The following is a 14,771-nucleotide window of genomic DNA, read 5'->3' as shown; positions in this document are numbered from 1 at the left end:
ATGTATAAAAATGAAATTATTCAAGGAACACACACAAAGTAACTCTGATGAATTTTAAAAACGTTATGCAGATGGAAAGGAGCCAGACAAAAGAAGTATTTGTTATATAATTCTACTTATATGAAACTCTAGAAAATATAGGTAATCTGTAGAGACAACAAATCAGTGTTTATTTTAGGTTAGGGTGAGTCAGGGGTTGTTTGGAAAATGGCACAAGGGAACCTTTTGATGTAATGGAAATGTTCTATATATTCTTATGGTGGTTATGTGAGTACACAAACTTGTCAAAAACTCAAATGATGCTAGGGAAAATTTGCACCTGATGGAGTTAAACAGGCAAGGAAAACTTTATTTAAGACTATTGTAATAGGGGAGAGAGAGAACTCAGTTCCATTGACACAAAAGGCAGGAGAGATTTTAAGTACTAAGATGACCTAGTGGAAAAGTACTGGAAGACCTAAGGGGGTAGGTTGGCTAATATCATTCGATCATCTCTGTTTGCTGATCGGTGCTTCTGGAAGTTAGGCTCCCACCCTCCCAAAGAGACTGGGAGATGGGGTGCTATCTTTCTTGATTATTGCATTTCAAAGAGATGGCATCCAGGTCCTTGAAAAAGATAGTCCTAGATTGTAGAACTGGTAAGAAGATAGGAGAATATTGCATCTTAAGGAGGCAGAGAAAGAACACAATTCCAAGTTTTCTACAGTAAATGATCTAAGAATAGGGAGGTCAGAGGCCAATAATCATAAAGAAACCTGTCTAAAGTTTAGTCAAGTTAAAAGAAACATTAGAGCCGTCTTGGTCAATAACTGTACACCTAAAATGGGTATGTTAATTGTATTTTATACCTCAATAAAATGTATTAAAAATAAAACCAATACATTCATTACAATGGATAAAACTGTAAAAACTGAAAATACCAAGGTTGACAATAATGTGGAATAAACTCTCATATATAGTTCATAAGACTGTCAAATACATTCCTACTTGAAAGTTTAGCACCTTCGTGTAATGTTACCATTTGACCCAGCAATTCTATCCCTAGAGTTTTCCCAAGACAAATGTAAAAATATTTCCACATACTTATAAGTACAAGAATGTTTATTCATAACAGCCAAAAGTTGGAAACAACTCAAATACCCATCGATAGTCAAATCAATAAACAAATCATGGAAAATGTTGGGGAAATATTAAATCACTGAAAGTATTTTAATGATAATTAAAAACGAAATCTCCTGTCAATGCAGAAAACCTCTCCACACAGGCAGAAGAGAAAGAAAGCAGTTTTATTATTGAATAAATATTAAACCATTTGTGATTTGTATCAGAGGTAATTCGTTAGAGAGATTGCAGTGAAGAAAAGGAATCTCACCAGTTTATATAGCCTGGCAGATACAATTGTTTACATACATGTTAATTGTCTTTATCTAAAGGAAAGAATAAAACTTCTACCTTTGGACAAGCACAAAACTACACTTGGAGCCAAAGGCCTAGACTTTAAAACTCCACAAAGACAGGGAGAAAGGTATCAACCTTCTGGGTGTTTACATTTCTAGAAGAAGGCCAGTAGGCCTCCAAAGATATTCCTGGGATGCATAACTGGTAAGAGGCTATTTAGCTTTTAAAAATAGTTTTACATACACCTTAGTGAGAGAGAGATTGCACTTACACCTTCAAGTTTCCTAAATGAAATGCTAAAGAGATAGGGGTGGTTAATTCTTTTTCCAACAGAAAAAAAAAATCACTTTTTCTTTATGTATTTGTAATAATACTCATTATTAAGTATATAGGAAATACCGTTACTTATTAATTAAGGAATGAACCACTGTTTCATGCAACAACATGGAATAATCTCAAAAATATTATGCCATGTGCATATTCCATGTATGTGAAACTTCCTAAAGACTATAGACTTCTTAAAGACCTCTTGGAGAATATAAGACTATTCTAAACAAATTAGTGCTTACTTAAGACTATTCTAAACAAATTAGTGGTTACCTAGATCTAGGTTTGGGTTACAGGATTGACTGGGAATGGGTACAAGAGAACTTGCTGGAGTGATGGAAATCTTTTCTGTCTTGAATGAGGTGGTGATTACATGGATGCATGTTTGTGAAAACTTATTCAACTGTACAATTAAAGTAGGCACATGATATTATATGTAAATTATACATCTATAAAAAATTAACCTGTAAGATTATACATCAAAATATTAACAGTAGTTTCTGAGATGTTATATGTTTCTTTACACCCTACCCTTTTGTAATATTTGAAAATTTTCCAACCAGCAGGAATAACTAATAGAATGCAAGAAAAAATTAATCAAAAGCTAAGGCTTCTTAGCATGCAGATCAGTAACTTCAAATGAATCTCAGTTCGCACCCTAGACCTACTAAATCAGTATCTACATTTTAACCAGATGCCCAGGTGATTCTTATGGTTATTAAAATTTGAGAAGTATTTCATTAATATATTTCTGAATAGATAAAACTATTATTGCCCTTGGAGGGATAAGTGAATCCCAAATACCAGAGACTAGTGGAAATCTCACATAATGCCTCATTCAAAACATGCCAGAATTAATGTTGCCTGGATATGATGTTCTGTCTTCTCTACTGGAGTAGTACTGTCTCTTTAAGAAAGCAGCATCGGGTGCTGATGTCAACTTGCAATTGTAGGTTTAATTTCTTCGAGGCTAGAGCAGTTTCATTCATTTATAAATAGCAAGGCAAGGGGAATAGGCATAACAGCCAAGCTTTTCAATACCTTTCCTGCACAGTGCCCGCAGCAGGTGTTTCCTGGCACCTAGACATCATCCCCAGGCCTGGCGCTCCCGGGGCGGGGCTAGGCGAGGGAGCTATAGGTAGGGATGAGGCCTTTCCTCAGGGGGGAGGGGCCGAGCTGCGGTGGGCGGGGCCGAGCACGAGAAAGGAAAGGCGTTGCCGCAGAGAGGAGGAGCTGAGCGGAGGCGGACGGGGGGCGGAGCGGAGACGAAGAGGTGGGGGTGGGGCGTCGCCGCAGGGGGCGGAGCCGAGCCGAGCCCAGCCCAGCCGTGCCGCTGGGCCGGGATGGGGGCGGGGCAGACGCGAAGGCCTGGGACGCGCATCTGACCGCGCAGTCTGCCGCCACCTGGTCTGGGGCGGGCCGGGTCAGGAACACCCTGGTGTCGTCCCGATGGGGCTGTGTTTTCCCTGCCCAGGGGAGTCCAGGCCTCCTACGCCGGACCTGGTGAGTAGGACCGAGTTCCTGTGTCCCCGCGCCGCGCGCACCTGTTCCCGGGAGCAGCGCGCCGGGAGGCCCGAGCTGCGGGCATCCAGGGGGGGCCGTTGGACAAGGTGGCGCGGGCCGGGGTGCCCCGCCGTTGGAGACCCTGGTGGCGAGGACGTGTGCATGAGTCTGGAGGGTCCTGCCGGCGCGACCCGGGCCGCCGCCTCCCTGTCGGTTTCTCCACTTTCGTAATAAAAAATTGTCCAAAGGCGTCTCTGTCTTTTTACCTTTCTCTGCCTTTGGCAAATTGGGAGTAGGAGTTCGTAGAAGGCCGGTTTCTGCAGAAGGTGCGCTGTGCACGGGCCGTCTTTGCGCTGCGGTGGGAGCTACGGTGCAAGGAGCAATTTCTGTTTGTCCGTGAGCTGAAGCGCTTATGTTCTAGGAGATGTGCATTTTCCTGTGTTTGTACCAGCTGTTTAAAGAAGGTGCTCAAAAAAGTCGCTTATACTCCTGCGCTTTATATTTTATTAGTCAGTGATTTCCTTTTAATGTTTATCTCATTCTTTTAAGTTCCTTCTTTTTTAAAAAAAATATTGTTTTCCGTAACACTGAGTTATACAATTTGTAGGGTTACCGTATTTAACAAATAATCTGGGCGCCCAATTAAATTTTAATTTCATATAACAAGGAATGCATTTTTAAGATAGCTTTATGCCATGCAGTATTTGGGATATATTTATACTAAAAATTATTCCTCGCTTATCTGAAGTTCAAATCTAACTAGGTGATATGTAGTACATTTGTACTTTTTGTAGTTTTCTGTTATTAATGGTATGTTTTCTGTGTCCATTATATTACTCCTTACATTAGTAAGGATAACATAGAAAACCTAAGTTCCTCTCTTCTTTCCTATCTAGCTAAAAATTAGTTGAAGAAAATGAGATATTTAGGGAGATGCCTTAACTCTTCAGCCATTTGATTATAGGTACTAAAAATGACCTGGAAGTTGACGTGGGAAAGATCAACTTTTCTTTGTTGCTACTGTTGCTTTTAAATGATGTTAAATTCTTTGGCTGATGATAAAATACTAATCTATCAATATTTGTTATGCCCTCTCATCTCCATGAAATAACCTCTTCTCATGATAACCACTTGGCTCACTGCTTGGATGTCACTTTATCAGTGAAGCTTTTTCTGACCACCCTAAGTAAAATATATTCACCACTATACCATTCACTCGTTTTCTCATTACTTATCCATTATACCCTTTATTTTTCCCCAAAGCTCTTGCTGCCATTTACAGACATTTATCTACTTGACTATATTTGTGTGCCCTAACTGGAATTTAAGTTTCATGTGGATAGAGATATTTATCTGTGTTTTTTTAACTGCTGTATCCCCAGCACCTAGAAAAGTTCCTGAGGCATGGTGGTACTCAATAAATATTTGTCTAATGGATGAATGTATGTATTGTGGTATGGAAAATAAGGGAATTATTAACACCAGTCCCCAAGAGAATGCTATTTATTGTCTTATATATTTAAAGATTTTATAATTAGGTAGGACATAGTGTAGAAAAGTAATATTCACTGTTTCCCAACATGGAATAGTACCTCTCATAAATTTGCTCCAGTCTTTCCCATTCTATACAATGAGATTAGCCCATTTCATTCACGAAGCTATCCTGAAAATACCCCTCTACTTCAGACTCCTTTTCACTGGCAGTACCAAACCATGTATTTTCCCTCCATATGTTTTTAAACATCATTTGTTTTATTATTGCCCCAACTAGCCTGTAAGTCATTTTTGCTGAAAGAAAGCGAATAGGTGATTATGTAGGCCAACCTGCTTATATTTATTTTAACATGTACTGATTTGAAGGTATATTGATTAGGAGAATGAAATTAAGAAACTTTAGTATTTTATAAATGTTCTAATAGTGGCATTCCTTGTGGGACATTTTGGGACAGTACTAAATATTTTTGTAAACTGTTATATTACCTCTAAAATATAGTTATATAACTTATCCTTGATAAACAGTTTTGTTTTAAACAATTTTTTCTCATTTTCCTTAGGAAGAGAAGAGAGCGAAACTTGCAGAGGCTGCAGAGAGAAGACAAAAGGAGGTGGGATTAAAAATAAAATCCTGCCTGCTTAGATGATTAATCTTGTACTTTTTTTCCCCATAGATGTCTATTACTGGTAGTATTCTCTAATGAAATGGTGTCTAATCTCCTAAAAATTATATTTAAATATAATCATTTTCAAAATGATTTTCCTGTTTCTATAAATTACATTAATGTATTTCCATAATTTAATTATGAAAATTAACTTACAGGTATTTTTTGTAAGTTGAAATGATCCTGTAATAACATTCTTCCTTCAGATAAAATGACTGTGCCTTGTAAAATGCCGGCAAATGTGAAGTAAGATTGGGGGAAGTTTTGTATGGTTGCAAAATATCCAGTGAAGAAATGACAGTATCTTTTGTGTAAGGCTGTTGTAGAAATATTCTAATTCTTTGTTACCAAAAATAAAACAACTCCCTTACCCCTACAGAAAAACCTAAGAAACAAAAATCAAACAAAAAATGCCTTTTGCACACTGGTGACTGATTTTTGTTATTTTTCTGTACCCCTTATAAAATTTCTAAAAGGCTGCATCTCGGGGAATTTTGGATGTTCGATCTGTGGAAGAAAAGAGAAAGAAAAAGGAAAAAATAGAAAAACAAATCGCTACATCTGGACCCCCACCAGCAGGTGGACTTAGAGTACGTATTAAAATTTCCTTAAGTTTTAACTTAACTGGCATTTTTAAAACTTAAGTAGCATTCCATTCAATAATTTTCTCTTGAAATGCATTATCAGAAAATTTCAAAGTAATTTAAGAGCATGAACTATAGATTGGAAGAAGTGTCTGTTTATTTTAACCTTCATTGGAACAGATTTGTTTTAAATAAAAATAATATATTTTTCCTGATAATCTTAACACAATATCTTAATACTTCTATATTTGATACTAATTTAAATGTCAAAAATTCAAGCAATACAGAAAAGTATAAAGAAGAAAGTAAAAATCACCTAAATTCATTGTTATTTTGACAGACGTTTCTAATCTCTGTGTTCACATCAATTTTATTGGATTAGATTATACGATAAATTGTTTTCAGAGCCTAAATTTTTTCACTCCATGATTTGGGATCTGTGATCTTTCCATTGTCACTCATTGTCATCGTTATGTAAATGTTAATTTGGACCTTAGAGTGTACAGTGTGGGTGTGACACATGTTCCCTCCCCTGTGTGGATCTCAGAGCTAGACACTGGAAACATCATGGTGAGCATGTTAAGCAAGATCCCCGAACTCCAGAATCTTGATAGTCTAGCAGGACTGTAAAGGTTTTAGTTTACGTGTTAAAGTTGAGGAAAATAATGGTTCACATAGTAAGAGTTTGTTTTTGGCCCATTTGTAAAGGAAATACTTTCGTAAGTAAGTATATTTTTGAAGGAGACAATGTTATTAATTTCAGTCATTTATATTTAACTTGTCAATGATTTATGGGTACTTTTTAGCTGATTCACCATCTTTTCAATTCAGTTTTGTTTTTGCCTTCAAGACTGTACACACACATGCACACAACATATGTATGTAGCCTAAACTCGTATGGCAGGCAGTTTAGGAGTACCCTGAGCAGAGTTAATTCTGGCTCAGGAATATAACATAGAGGGAAGAGTTAACTGTGAGTATTTTATCATTTTAAGTTACCTTACCTAATTTTATTTGATGAATGAAGTTAAAAGAAAACTGCTTGTTTTTTAATGGTGATATTTTAACAATGTATAAAATAATTGGTTTTAATATTAGGGTCAATAACTTTGACCATTTTGCTTATGTTTTTATATAGCCCCATAATAGATCAGAATAGATTTAGTGTAAAATAAAACAGCTGGGCAGTAATGAGATCAAATCTTTACCAGAAATATAAATTGTTTGTTTCAATACTCTGTTGAGATAAAGAGCTGTGTCACTAGGTTTAGTGTTCTCAAAAACAAAAATTATGAAAATTATATTATAGGACTAGAAATGATGTTGAGGTCCACTATTTTATAGGAGAAGAAGCAGAAGTACTGAATGAATTAAAACCACATATAGTGTTATAAGAAAGATACTTTAATGTACATATAGTCAGAATTAAGAAGATACTTATTTTACATATTCTAACCTAATAAATTTAAGATTAGCCTAACTTTAAACTCTGAGAAAAGGGCTTTCTTAATTACACCTGAAGCTTCCACATTCTGAAGCCTGCAGATTAAATAGAAATTAGGCCTTATATTACTTCTGGTCCCCTCAAAAGTACTCAAAATGAAAAACATTTCCAATGTTAAATTTAGTTCCTTTTTTCTTTGTGTACTGTTCTCATAAGAAATCTTTCTGGCTCTCTTATTAAGGGATTTTTGTCAAAAATGACCTTCAGACAGCTGGCCCCGTGGCTCACTCGGGAGAGTGTGGCGCTGATATTGCAGAGGCCACGGGTTCAGATCCTATATAGGGATGGCTGGTTTGCTCACTGGCTGAGCATGGTGCAGAAGGCACTGAGCCAGGGGTTATGAGCCCCTTACTGGTAAAAAAAAAAAAAAAAAAAAAATTACCTTCAGAGCCATCAAGCTGGACAGTGACAGTAGGATTTTCTCAAGAAGAATGACTCACTCTTAAAAACTATTGTTGTTGCCCACTGTGAGTCATTTTCCCTTGGAGTATTCCTAATCACCTCTGCCACCAACACACTGGCTTCAAGGGGCACACTCCTTTCCCCCTACCACCTGCACAGTACATAGAGAGCATGAAGTTCAAAAAAACGTTTTGGAGGCTCAGGGATAACAGTTGGAAAAATACAAAGCAGAAAGTAACTTAATCCTCAAACCTCTTTGCCTAGGGTCCTTTTTCTTAAAATTATTTCTAATTGACTTATAATAATTGCACATATTCATGGGTTATGGTGTGATGTTTCAGTACATATAAACAATGGATAATGGTCAAATCAGGATAATTAGCATATCCATCATCTCAAACAATTATCATTTCTTTGTGTTAGGAACATTCAAAATCATTGCTTCAAGCTATTTGAAAATGTAGAGTAAATTATTGTTAACTACAGTTACCCTACAGTGCTATAGGACATTGGAACTTATTCTTCCTATCTAGCTTTAACTTTGTATCTGTTAACCAACCTCTTCATAATCCCCTCTTCCCCACTCCTCTTCTCAGCTTCTAGTTACCACATTCTACTCTCTGCTTCTGTGAGGTTAAACTTATCTGGCTTCCACATATGAGTGAGAACATGCAGTATTTATCCTTCCATGCCTGGCTTATTTCACTTAACGTAAGGTCATATAGGCTCATCCATGTTGGCCTTGTGCCTTCCACATATTCATCTCCTGACCAGTTTTGCGTCTTCCTGGGATAATTGGCATGGGTAATGCTCACTGTGTTCTGGAAAGGCACCCCTACCTTAAGAAATCAATGCGATGACCTCATTGGGGCTCAAATGCTCCAAAATCTGGAACTATTTGAGTGCCAACATGACGCTGAACATGGTGCACATTTCGGATTTTTGGATTTTGGGTGCTCAACTGGTATAATGCAAATAGTCCAAAATCTGAAAAAATCCAAAAGCATTTTGGATAAGGGATACTCAACCTGTACTATTAGAACCTGTACTATAGAACCACAGAGGAGTAGTGGCAAACCTCTAGTGCAGTGACTCTTAACCCTAGCTGCCCATTAGTCTCTCAGACAGCTTTCAAAAAGGACTGATCATTGGGCCCCACCTCATACCGATCAGAGTCTCTGAGAGTGGGGCTTAGCCATCGGGACGTTTTTAAGCTCTCCAAGGTAATCTAAAATAAAACTAGATTGAAAATCACTGCTCTAGTGTTTTTAACACTAGTTCTAGAAAGATATGTTGTGGAAAATAGTCCATAGTAAAAAATATTTTGAAATCCTGAATAATATATTGTAAACTCTCCTTCTTAGAGGTTAAACAGGGCACAGTATTAAGGCTTTAAGGTGTCCTAAAATAAAGAAAAGCAAGTTTACTTGGATTAATCCTTATTTTTCAAAATTTACTTAAATGCAAATTTTAAAAAAATATGTAACACCCAACAATATACATATTCCTTGGATGTATTTGGAAAACATTGCTTAGGAGACTTAAATATCTCCATTCCTATCCCAACAGCTGTTTTGAAACCTGTTATCACAGATTTAATAGACTTAAACAAAGCAACAAATGTAATATTTTCTCAGCTCAAGCAATGAAAAGACATTATCAAACCATTATTTAATAATTTCTACCGTTTCTTGGCAGCTTGGATCAAACAAGAATTCCTTCATTTTTATTTTGTGGTTTTATTGTTGTTTTTGTTTTATGGTGTTTTCCTTTACTCATCATTGGGTACTTGGGATCTAGCTACAGTGAAGCAGGTTCATTGTGCAGTGACAGAACACCCATGAGTCCACTGGACAGAATACGCATGCATGCAACACCCATGCATATAGCAAGTTACATGAAGTCCGGTGGACAGAACACCCATGCATGCAGCAAGTTATATGAAGTGGTTTAGTACTTACAGAGAGGCAGCAAGGGACGACAGAAGCCTAGGGTCTATTGAGAGGCCCAAAGCTCAAGAAAGGTGCCTGCAGTCGATGGGGCCTCAACTGCTCATGTCTAACTTACACTGCAAATGAAGTCCCCTAGAAAGCAGGCTGCCCTGGGTTTTATTACGGAGAGTGTAGGGGGTGGAGAATGGGAAGGGGCATATGAATTGCTGAGCTAAAGCTTTGAGGGGGACACTCAAAAGAGCATCCTATTTCTAGGGAGACACAGAAAAGAGCCCAGGCTGTCCTGGGCAGTCCCTCCCTATCCCAGGATGTTACATTCCCAGCAGATTCTAAATTTCTTCTGGAAAATTACAGTCAAGAAAGGGGAGAGAACTCTCCTAAAGCTCCCCATTGATCTGCCCAGATATTCTGTTTTACTTCTTTATATTTTTAAGCCATCATCTTATTTCAAACTTTTGACTTCAATGTAAAATTTTAATAGCTGCTACTCACAAAAATAATTTTGCATTTCTATACCCCATATTTTTCTTTTTGCCTGTTTGCTCACTGGAATATTGTTACATAACTTAAAATAAAATTGACTTTTCTCTATGCTTTTATCTTTTCTAGTGGACAGTTTCATAAAGTATAACATGAGTGGAAGAATCTGCTGCCAGTAACTTTAATATCTTCAATCAAATGGACTTCCTCAATTTAATTTCTTCTCTTTGAATAAATGAAGAACCAGACTTTGTGACATTAACACCCTTAAATGCAGTGCTAAAACTATTCTGAAAATATTAAAAACCTTGATTTTCAAACTTAGGAAAAGCCAGACCGTTCATTAAATACTTCTTTTCCTGCTCTTCTGCAGGTTGTGGGTGATTTGCCATTTTTTAGTAAAGCATGGATCCAAATAGTGAATATATATATTGTGTGTAAAAATTCTGCATACATCTCTAATATTAAAATTGAAGTTATATTTTCCTGCTTTATAAAATGATCTAGCTACTTATAGTTTTGCTGCTTAGCCTTATATCTATTTTTATTTTATTATTTGTGAAGATTTTTGCTTAAACTTATGGACTTAGTGCCTTTAAACTGATCTTCAGGGAAAATCTTGAATAATCATTTGAAGGGCTTATGTGAAGGAACACTAAATTTTTATAACTTAGTAAGTAATGAATATTTGAATTTCTCCTAATTTATCTTCTATTTCTGTAACTTATAAAATTAGCATAAAATTAACATATTATATGAAAGGTTTTTTTTTGTTTGCTGAATTTAAAATTATATATTAGTGGTACCATCAGAGGGCAGTGATGTACTATTATTATATAATATCAGTTTCAGCTCTATAAAGATCTTTGTAGTAATTGAATGAGTTAACTAGTAATCTGAGTGGGTTATAATGAGTAGTAATGTACAAGGGTACTTCAAAAAGTTCATGGAAAAATCCATTAAAAGATAGTACTAATATTTCCATGAACTTTTTGAAGATTCCTCATATTTGCTCAAATTTATAAGCATTATCATTCTTTTATATATATTTAAAAAAAACGATTATAAGATATATACAGATGTGAAATTGCCAAGGCAAGTATGAATGTATGGAAGAGAAACAAGTAGGTACTGTATTTAAAAAGATCTACTTCAAACATAAAAATATTAGGAGGTAATTCTATGTGATGCATAGTCATAAATGTTTTAGATTTTTGTTTATTAGCATCATGAGTTTTATTGCATTTTTTTTCTTTTTATTATATAATACCCTAAAATAGAAGCATTGCATTAGCTATTATGATTGCTAACTCTTTCAAATGGCAAGGCCATAGCTGAACCCTAAATTAGAATTTGCTGATACTAAGTTCTGATAGGGGCTGTAAATTAAATAGACCAGTTTACTTGATTTACAAAAAGGAAAGTGAGCCACTATCTCGCTCATTCCTCCCACAAGACTTGTGTTATATTGCAGTATATTGTACATGTTAATTTTAAAGACTTTGAACTATAATATAGGTTTCCTGATTCCTCATGGAAAAATTACTTTTTATATTGTGGTATGAAATATCCTATGAATATTCAGGCAAGACATATAATTGAATTGTATTTTAGAAATAAACTTTTTGACTTTATTAAAATGATAAATTTTCAAGGCAAAAAGGAAAAAGGATCACTAATGGCTGCAAGGATATAGAACCAGAGCATATCATCCTTGAACTGTGCAAATCCTTTTTCCTATTTTAATATAGCAAGAACAATTTTATCTTCACTACATCTTGAAGTTAGAATTTGGGTTGGTGTAAACAAAAGGTTTACTTCCAGGGAATAATGTCCTATTTCTAATAGAAGCTTTGTACACAAATACCATGCTTATCTACTGTTGAACCATAAATGATATGTAGGTATATTGCTTTTTGGGAAAAATGAGATTTTCTGCTCCTGCCAATCATGGCCTGCCTCCATGGGTCTGATCAGCTTTCCCCAAAACCACATAGGTTGCAAGGGCTGAAGGATGTTATCCAAACGTTAGGAACATTGTTAGGAAGTGGAAAGGAAAGGGGAGATTGAATGCCTGATAGGAAACCAGTAAATGACTACTAAAAAAAAAAAATATGCACATGCATTCAGACATTTCCCTCATAAAGTTAAGCATTGGTTCCTTTGAAAACCTGATAGGAGCCAATTTCCCATAATTCATCATTTAAGTAGGAGAATATAATGCTTAATATGTCATTCAAGTCCTTCAACCAAATTACTAAAATATAACTGAAACAGTAAAATGTGTATATCTAACTATCATGTTAAGATGTAAAATGCTTAAGTTGCTGCTGCTTAAGTATAATCACCAAATTATTAATACGGCTGGTAACAAAAAGTTGTATATTATTAGATAGCCCCTTTGTGACACATTGCATGTTTTCTACACATCTATATGTGATTCTGTTGTTCCACTGATTGTATTTGGAATTTAATAGTTTTCCCACACATGGTTGTTATAAATTCTGTATTGCATTTTGGAGATATAAATATAAATTTTACCTATATAAAAATTGGCTTTAGCCCTCTCTGTTAACAAAATTTTATCTTCACTACATCTTAAATAATTAGAACATTGGTTGGTAGTTAGGAAAACCTCAGGAATGCTTTCATCTCTTTAGGATTACAAAGAACAACAAAGCTAGAGGCTGTTTGGTGTGTTCATACAGTCCCTGGATTTATAGGTGGGTATGTTTGTCTTCCTATACTATAAAGGAGAAATGATAGTATTAGTCTCCTGGTTTTTTAGAGAAATACTATAATGAAAGTTCTATCATCTTTGGTACCCCAAGAAAATTGACATAAACTTTAAATTTTTCTTTTTTCCAAAAGTTTGACTTATTTTCACTGATGAGAAAATATAGAAGAAAAACATAACTTCTCAGTTCTGAGTAATAATTTCTGCAGAAATAGATCAGTAAGACGTAGGTAGATATGCCTGCCTATCTGTGTTGAGATTTAAGGTATATTTCTTTGACATCTATTCCAAGCAAGCACCTCAGATTAACTACTATATATGATCTAAGCTAATTCATATATGGTACTTTGGCCTTTTCTTTAATTTTCCCAAAAGCCACCAACTTCAAAGAAATTTTGTTTTGACACAGAACTTTGTGTCCCAACAACTCAAACACTTTAAATATCTCATTTAACATTGCTTTTTAAAACCCTGTTCTCCATCTTTTAGGTATGCTGCACCTTGCAAATATGAGGGTACTTCAAAGAGTTCATGGAAATATGGAATTAAAAGATACAAATTTTTTCCATGAACTTTTTGAAGACCCCATGTTTTGCATTCAAATATGATCACTATGGTCTAAGAACTGAGTATTAGTAAATTCCTTAACCTGGATATGATATCTTAGTAGTTTTATCCTGGATTGGATTGGCTTTATTTTATTTATTTATTTATTTATTTATTTATCCATTCATTCATCCATTCATTTATTTATTTAAAGAATACTCATGAAATACAAAGCTAACTGTCACCCCCCGCCCCCATGCCCATGATGCGAGGACCAGATTCATACTGAGGGCATACCCATTACCAGAAATTACTTTTGTACCCCATGTCGCCACCCAATTATCCCCCAGCCTCCCTCCCCCTCCCCTCCCCCCCCTCCACTTTGTAGCCCTAGGAATGTTCCCTCCCTCTGTAGGACTAACACACTACTGTGGTCTTTATTTCCTTCCTTCCTTTCTCTCTTAGCTCCCACATATGAGTGAGCACAAGGTATTTATCCCTCTGTGCTTTGCTTGTTTCACTGAACATAAGTTTTGCCAGGTTCATCCATGTTGTTGCAAATGGGAGTATTTCATTCTTTTTTATGGCAGAGTAGTATTCCGTAGTGTATATATACCAGTTTCCTTATCCAATCATCCATCGATGGACATTTAGGTTGGTTCCATATCTTGGCTATTGTAAACAAGGCTGAGATAAACATGGGAGTGCAGGTATCTCTTCGACATGATTTTCAGTCCTCTGGGTATATAGTCAGTGCACCTTTCTCTTGGTTCTGGGGGCCTCAGGAGGCAGGACTACATGTAGTCGCTGCCAGGAGTCCCTCAGGGAGCAGGGCCGCACATAGCTCTGCCAAGAGAGTGCAGCAAGGTGAGTTGCTCAAGGCTGCTGCCTGGGGAGGTGATCAACCAGAAACCAGACACAAAGTTCTGGGACTTAGCGCACAGACTAAGCAACTTTATTGGGTACAGGCATGTATTTTATATGTTTTAGCCAGCTGTAAACCCCTCCCACACATCCCCATCTCCTAGGTAACTCAATAGGAAGTCTGTGGTTAGCGGTTAAGCTTTGCGAATTTTTGCTGACCCATTCCTTTTGCATTTCTGCTGACACAGTCTAAACCCTGGTGAGCAAGAGTGCCTCCATCTTTAACAGGTGCTCTCCTTCATTTTCCTCCAACCT

At 36.3% G+C, this 14,771-nt stretch overlaps 1 protein-coding gene across 1 annotated transcript; it reads left to right on the top strand.

The window, feature by feature from the left end:
• Positions 1-3,108: 3,108 nt before the first annotated feature.
• SVIP (small VCP interacting protein) lies at positions 3,109-10,778 on the top strand. Its single transcript, XM_063095915.1, has 4 exons — positions 3,109-3,228; positions 5,283-5,333; positions 5,864-5,977; positions 10,439-10,778. Exons 1-4 carry the CDS (start codon positions 3,175-3,177, stop codon positions 10,451-10,453), a joined length of 234 nt encoding a protein of 77 aa, XP_062951985.1. The 5' UTR covers positions 3,109-3,174; the 3' UTR covers positions 10,454-10,778.
• Positions 10,779-14,771: the final 3,993 nt, after the last annotated feature.

Source organism: Cynocephalus volans, chromosome 4, assembly GCF_027409185.1.
Source record: "Cynocephalus volans isolate mCynVol1 chromosome 4, mCynVol1.pri, whole genome shotgun sequence".
In the NCBI taxonomy this organism is placed as follows: domain Eukaryota; kingdom Metazoa; phylum Chordata; class Mammalia; order Dermoptera; family Cynocephalidae; genus Cynocephalus; species Cynocephalus volans.
Note: the sequence above shows the minus strand (reverse complement) of the source record. Positions and strands in the feature narration are given on the sequence as shown.

Excerpts from the sequence above, each read along its gene's own strand:
- SVIP (XM_063095915.1), top strand. The coding sequence starts at position 3,175 with ATGGGGCTGTGTTTTCCCTGCCCAGGGGAGTCCAGGCCTCCTACGCCG. Across the intron at positions 3,229-5,282 it reads GGCCTCCTACGCCGGACCTG|GAAGAGAAGAGAGCGAAACT; the intron begins GTGAGTAGGACC and ends CATTTTCCTTAG. Across the intron at positions 5,334-5,863 it reads CAGAGAGAAGACAAAAGGAG|GCTGCATCTCGGGGAATTTT; the intron begins GTGGGATTAAAA and ends AATTTCTAAAAG.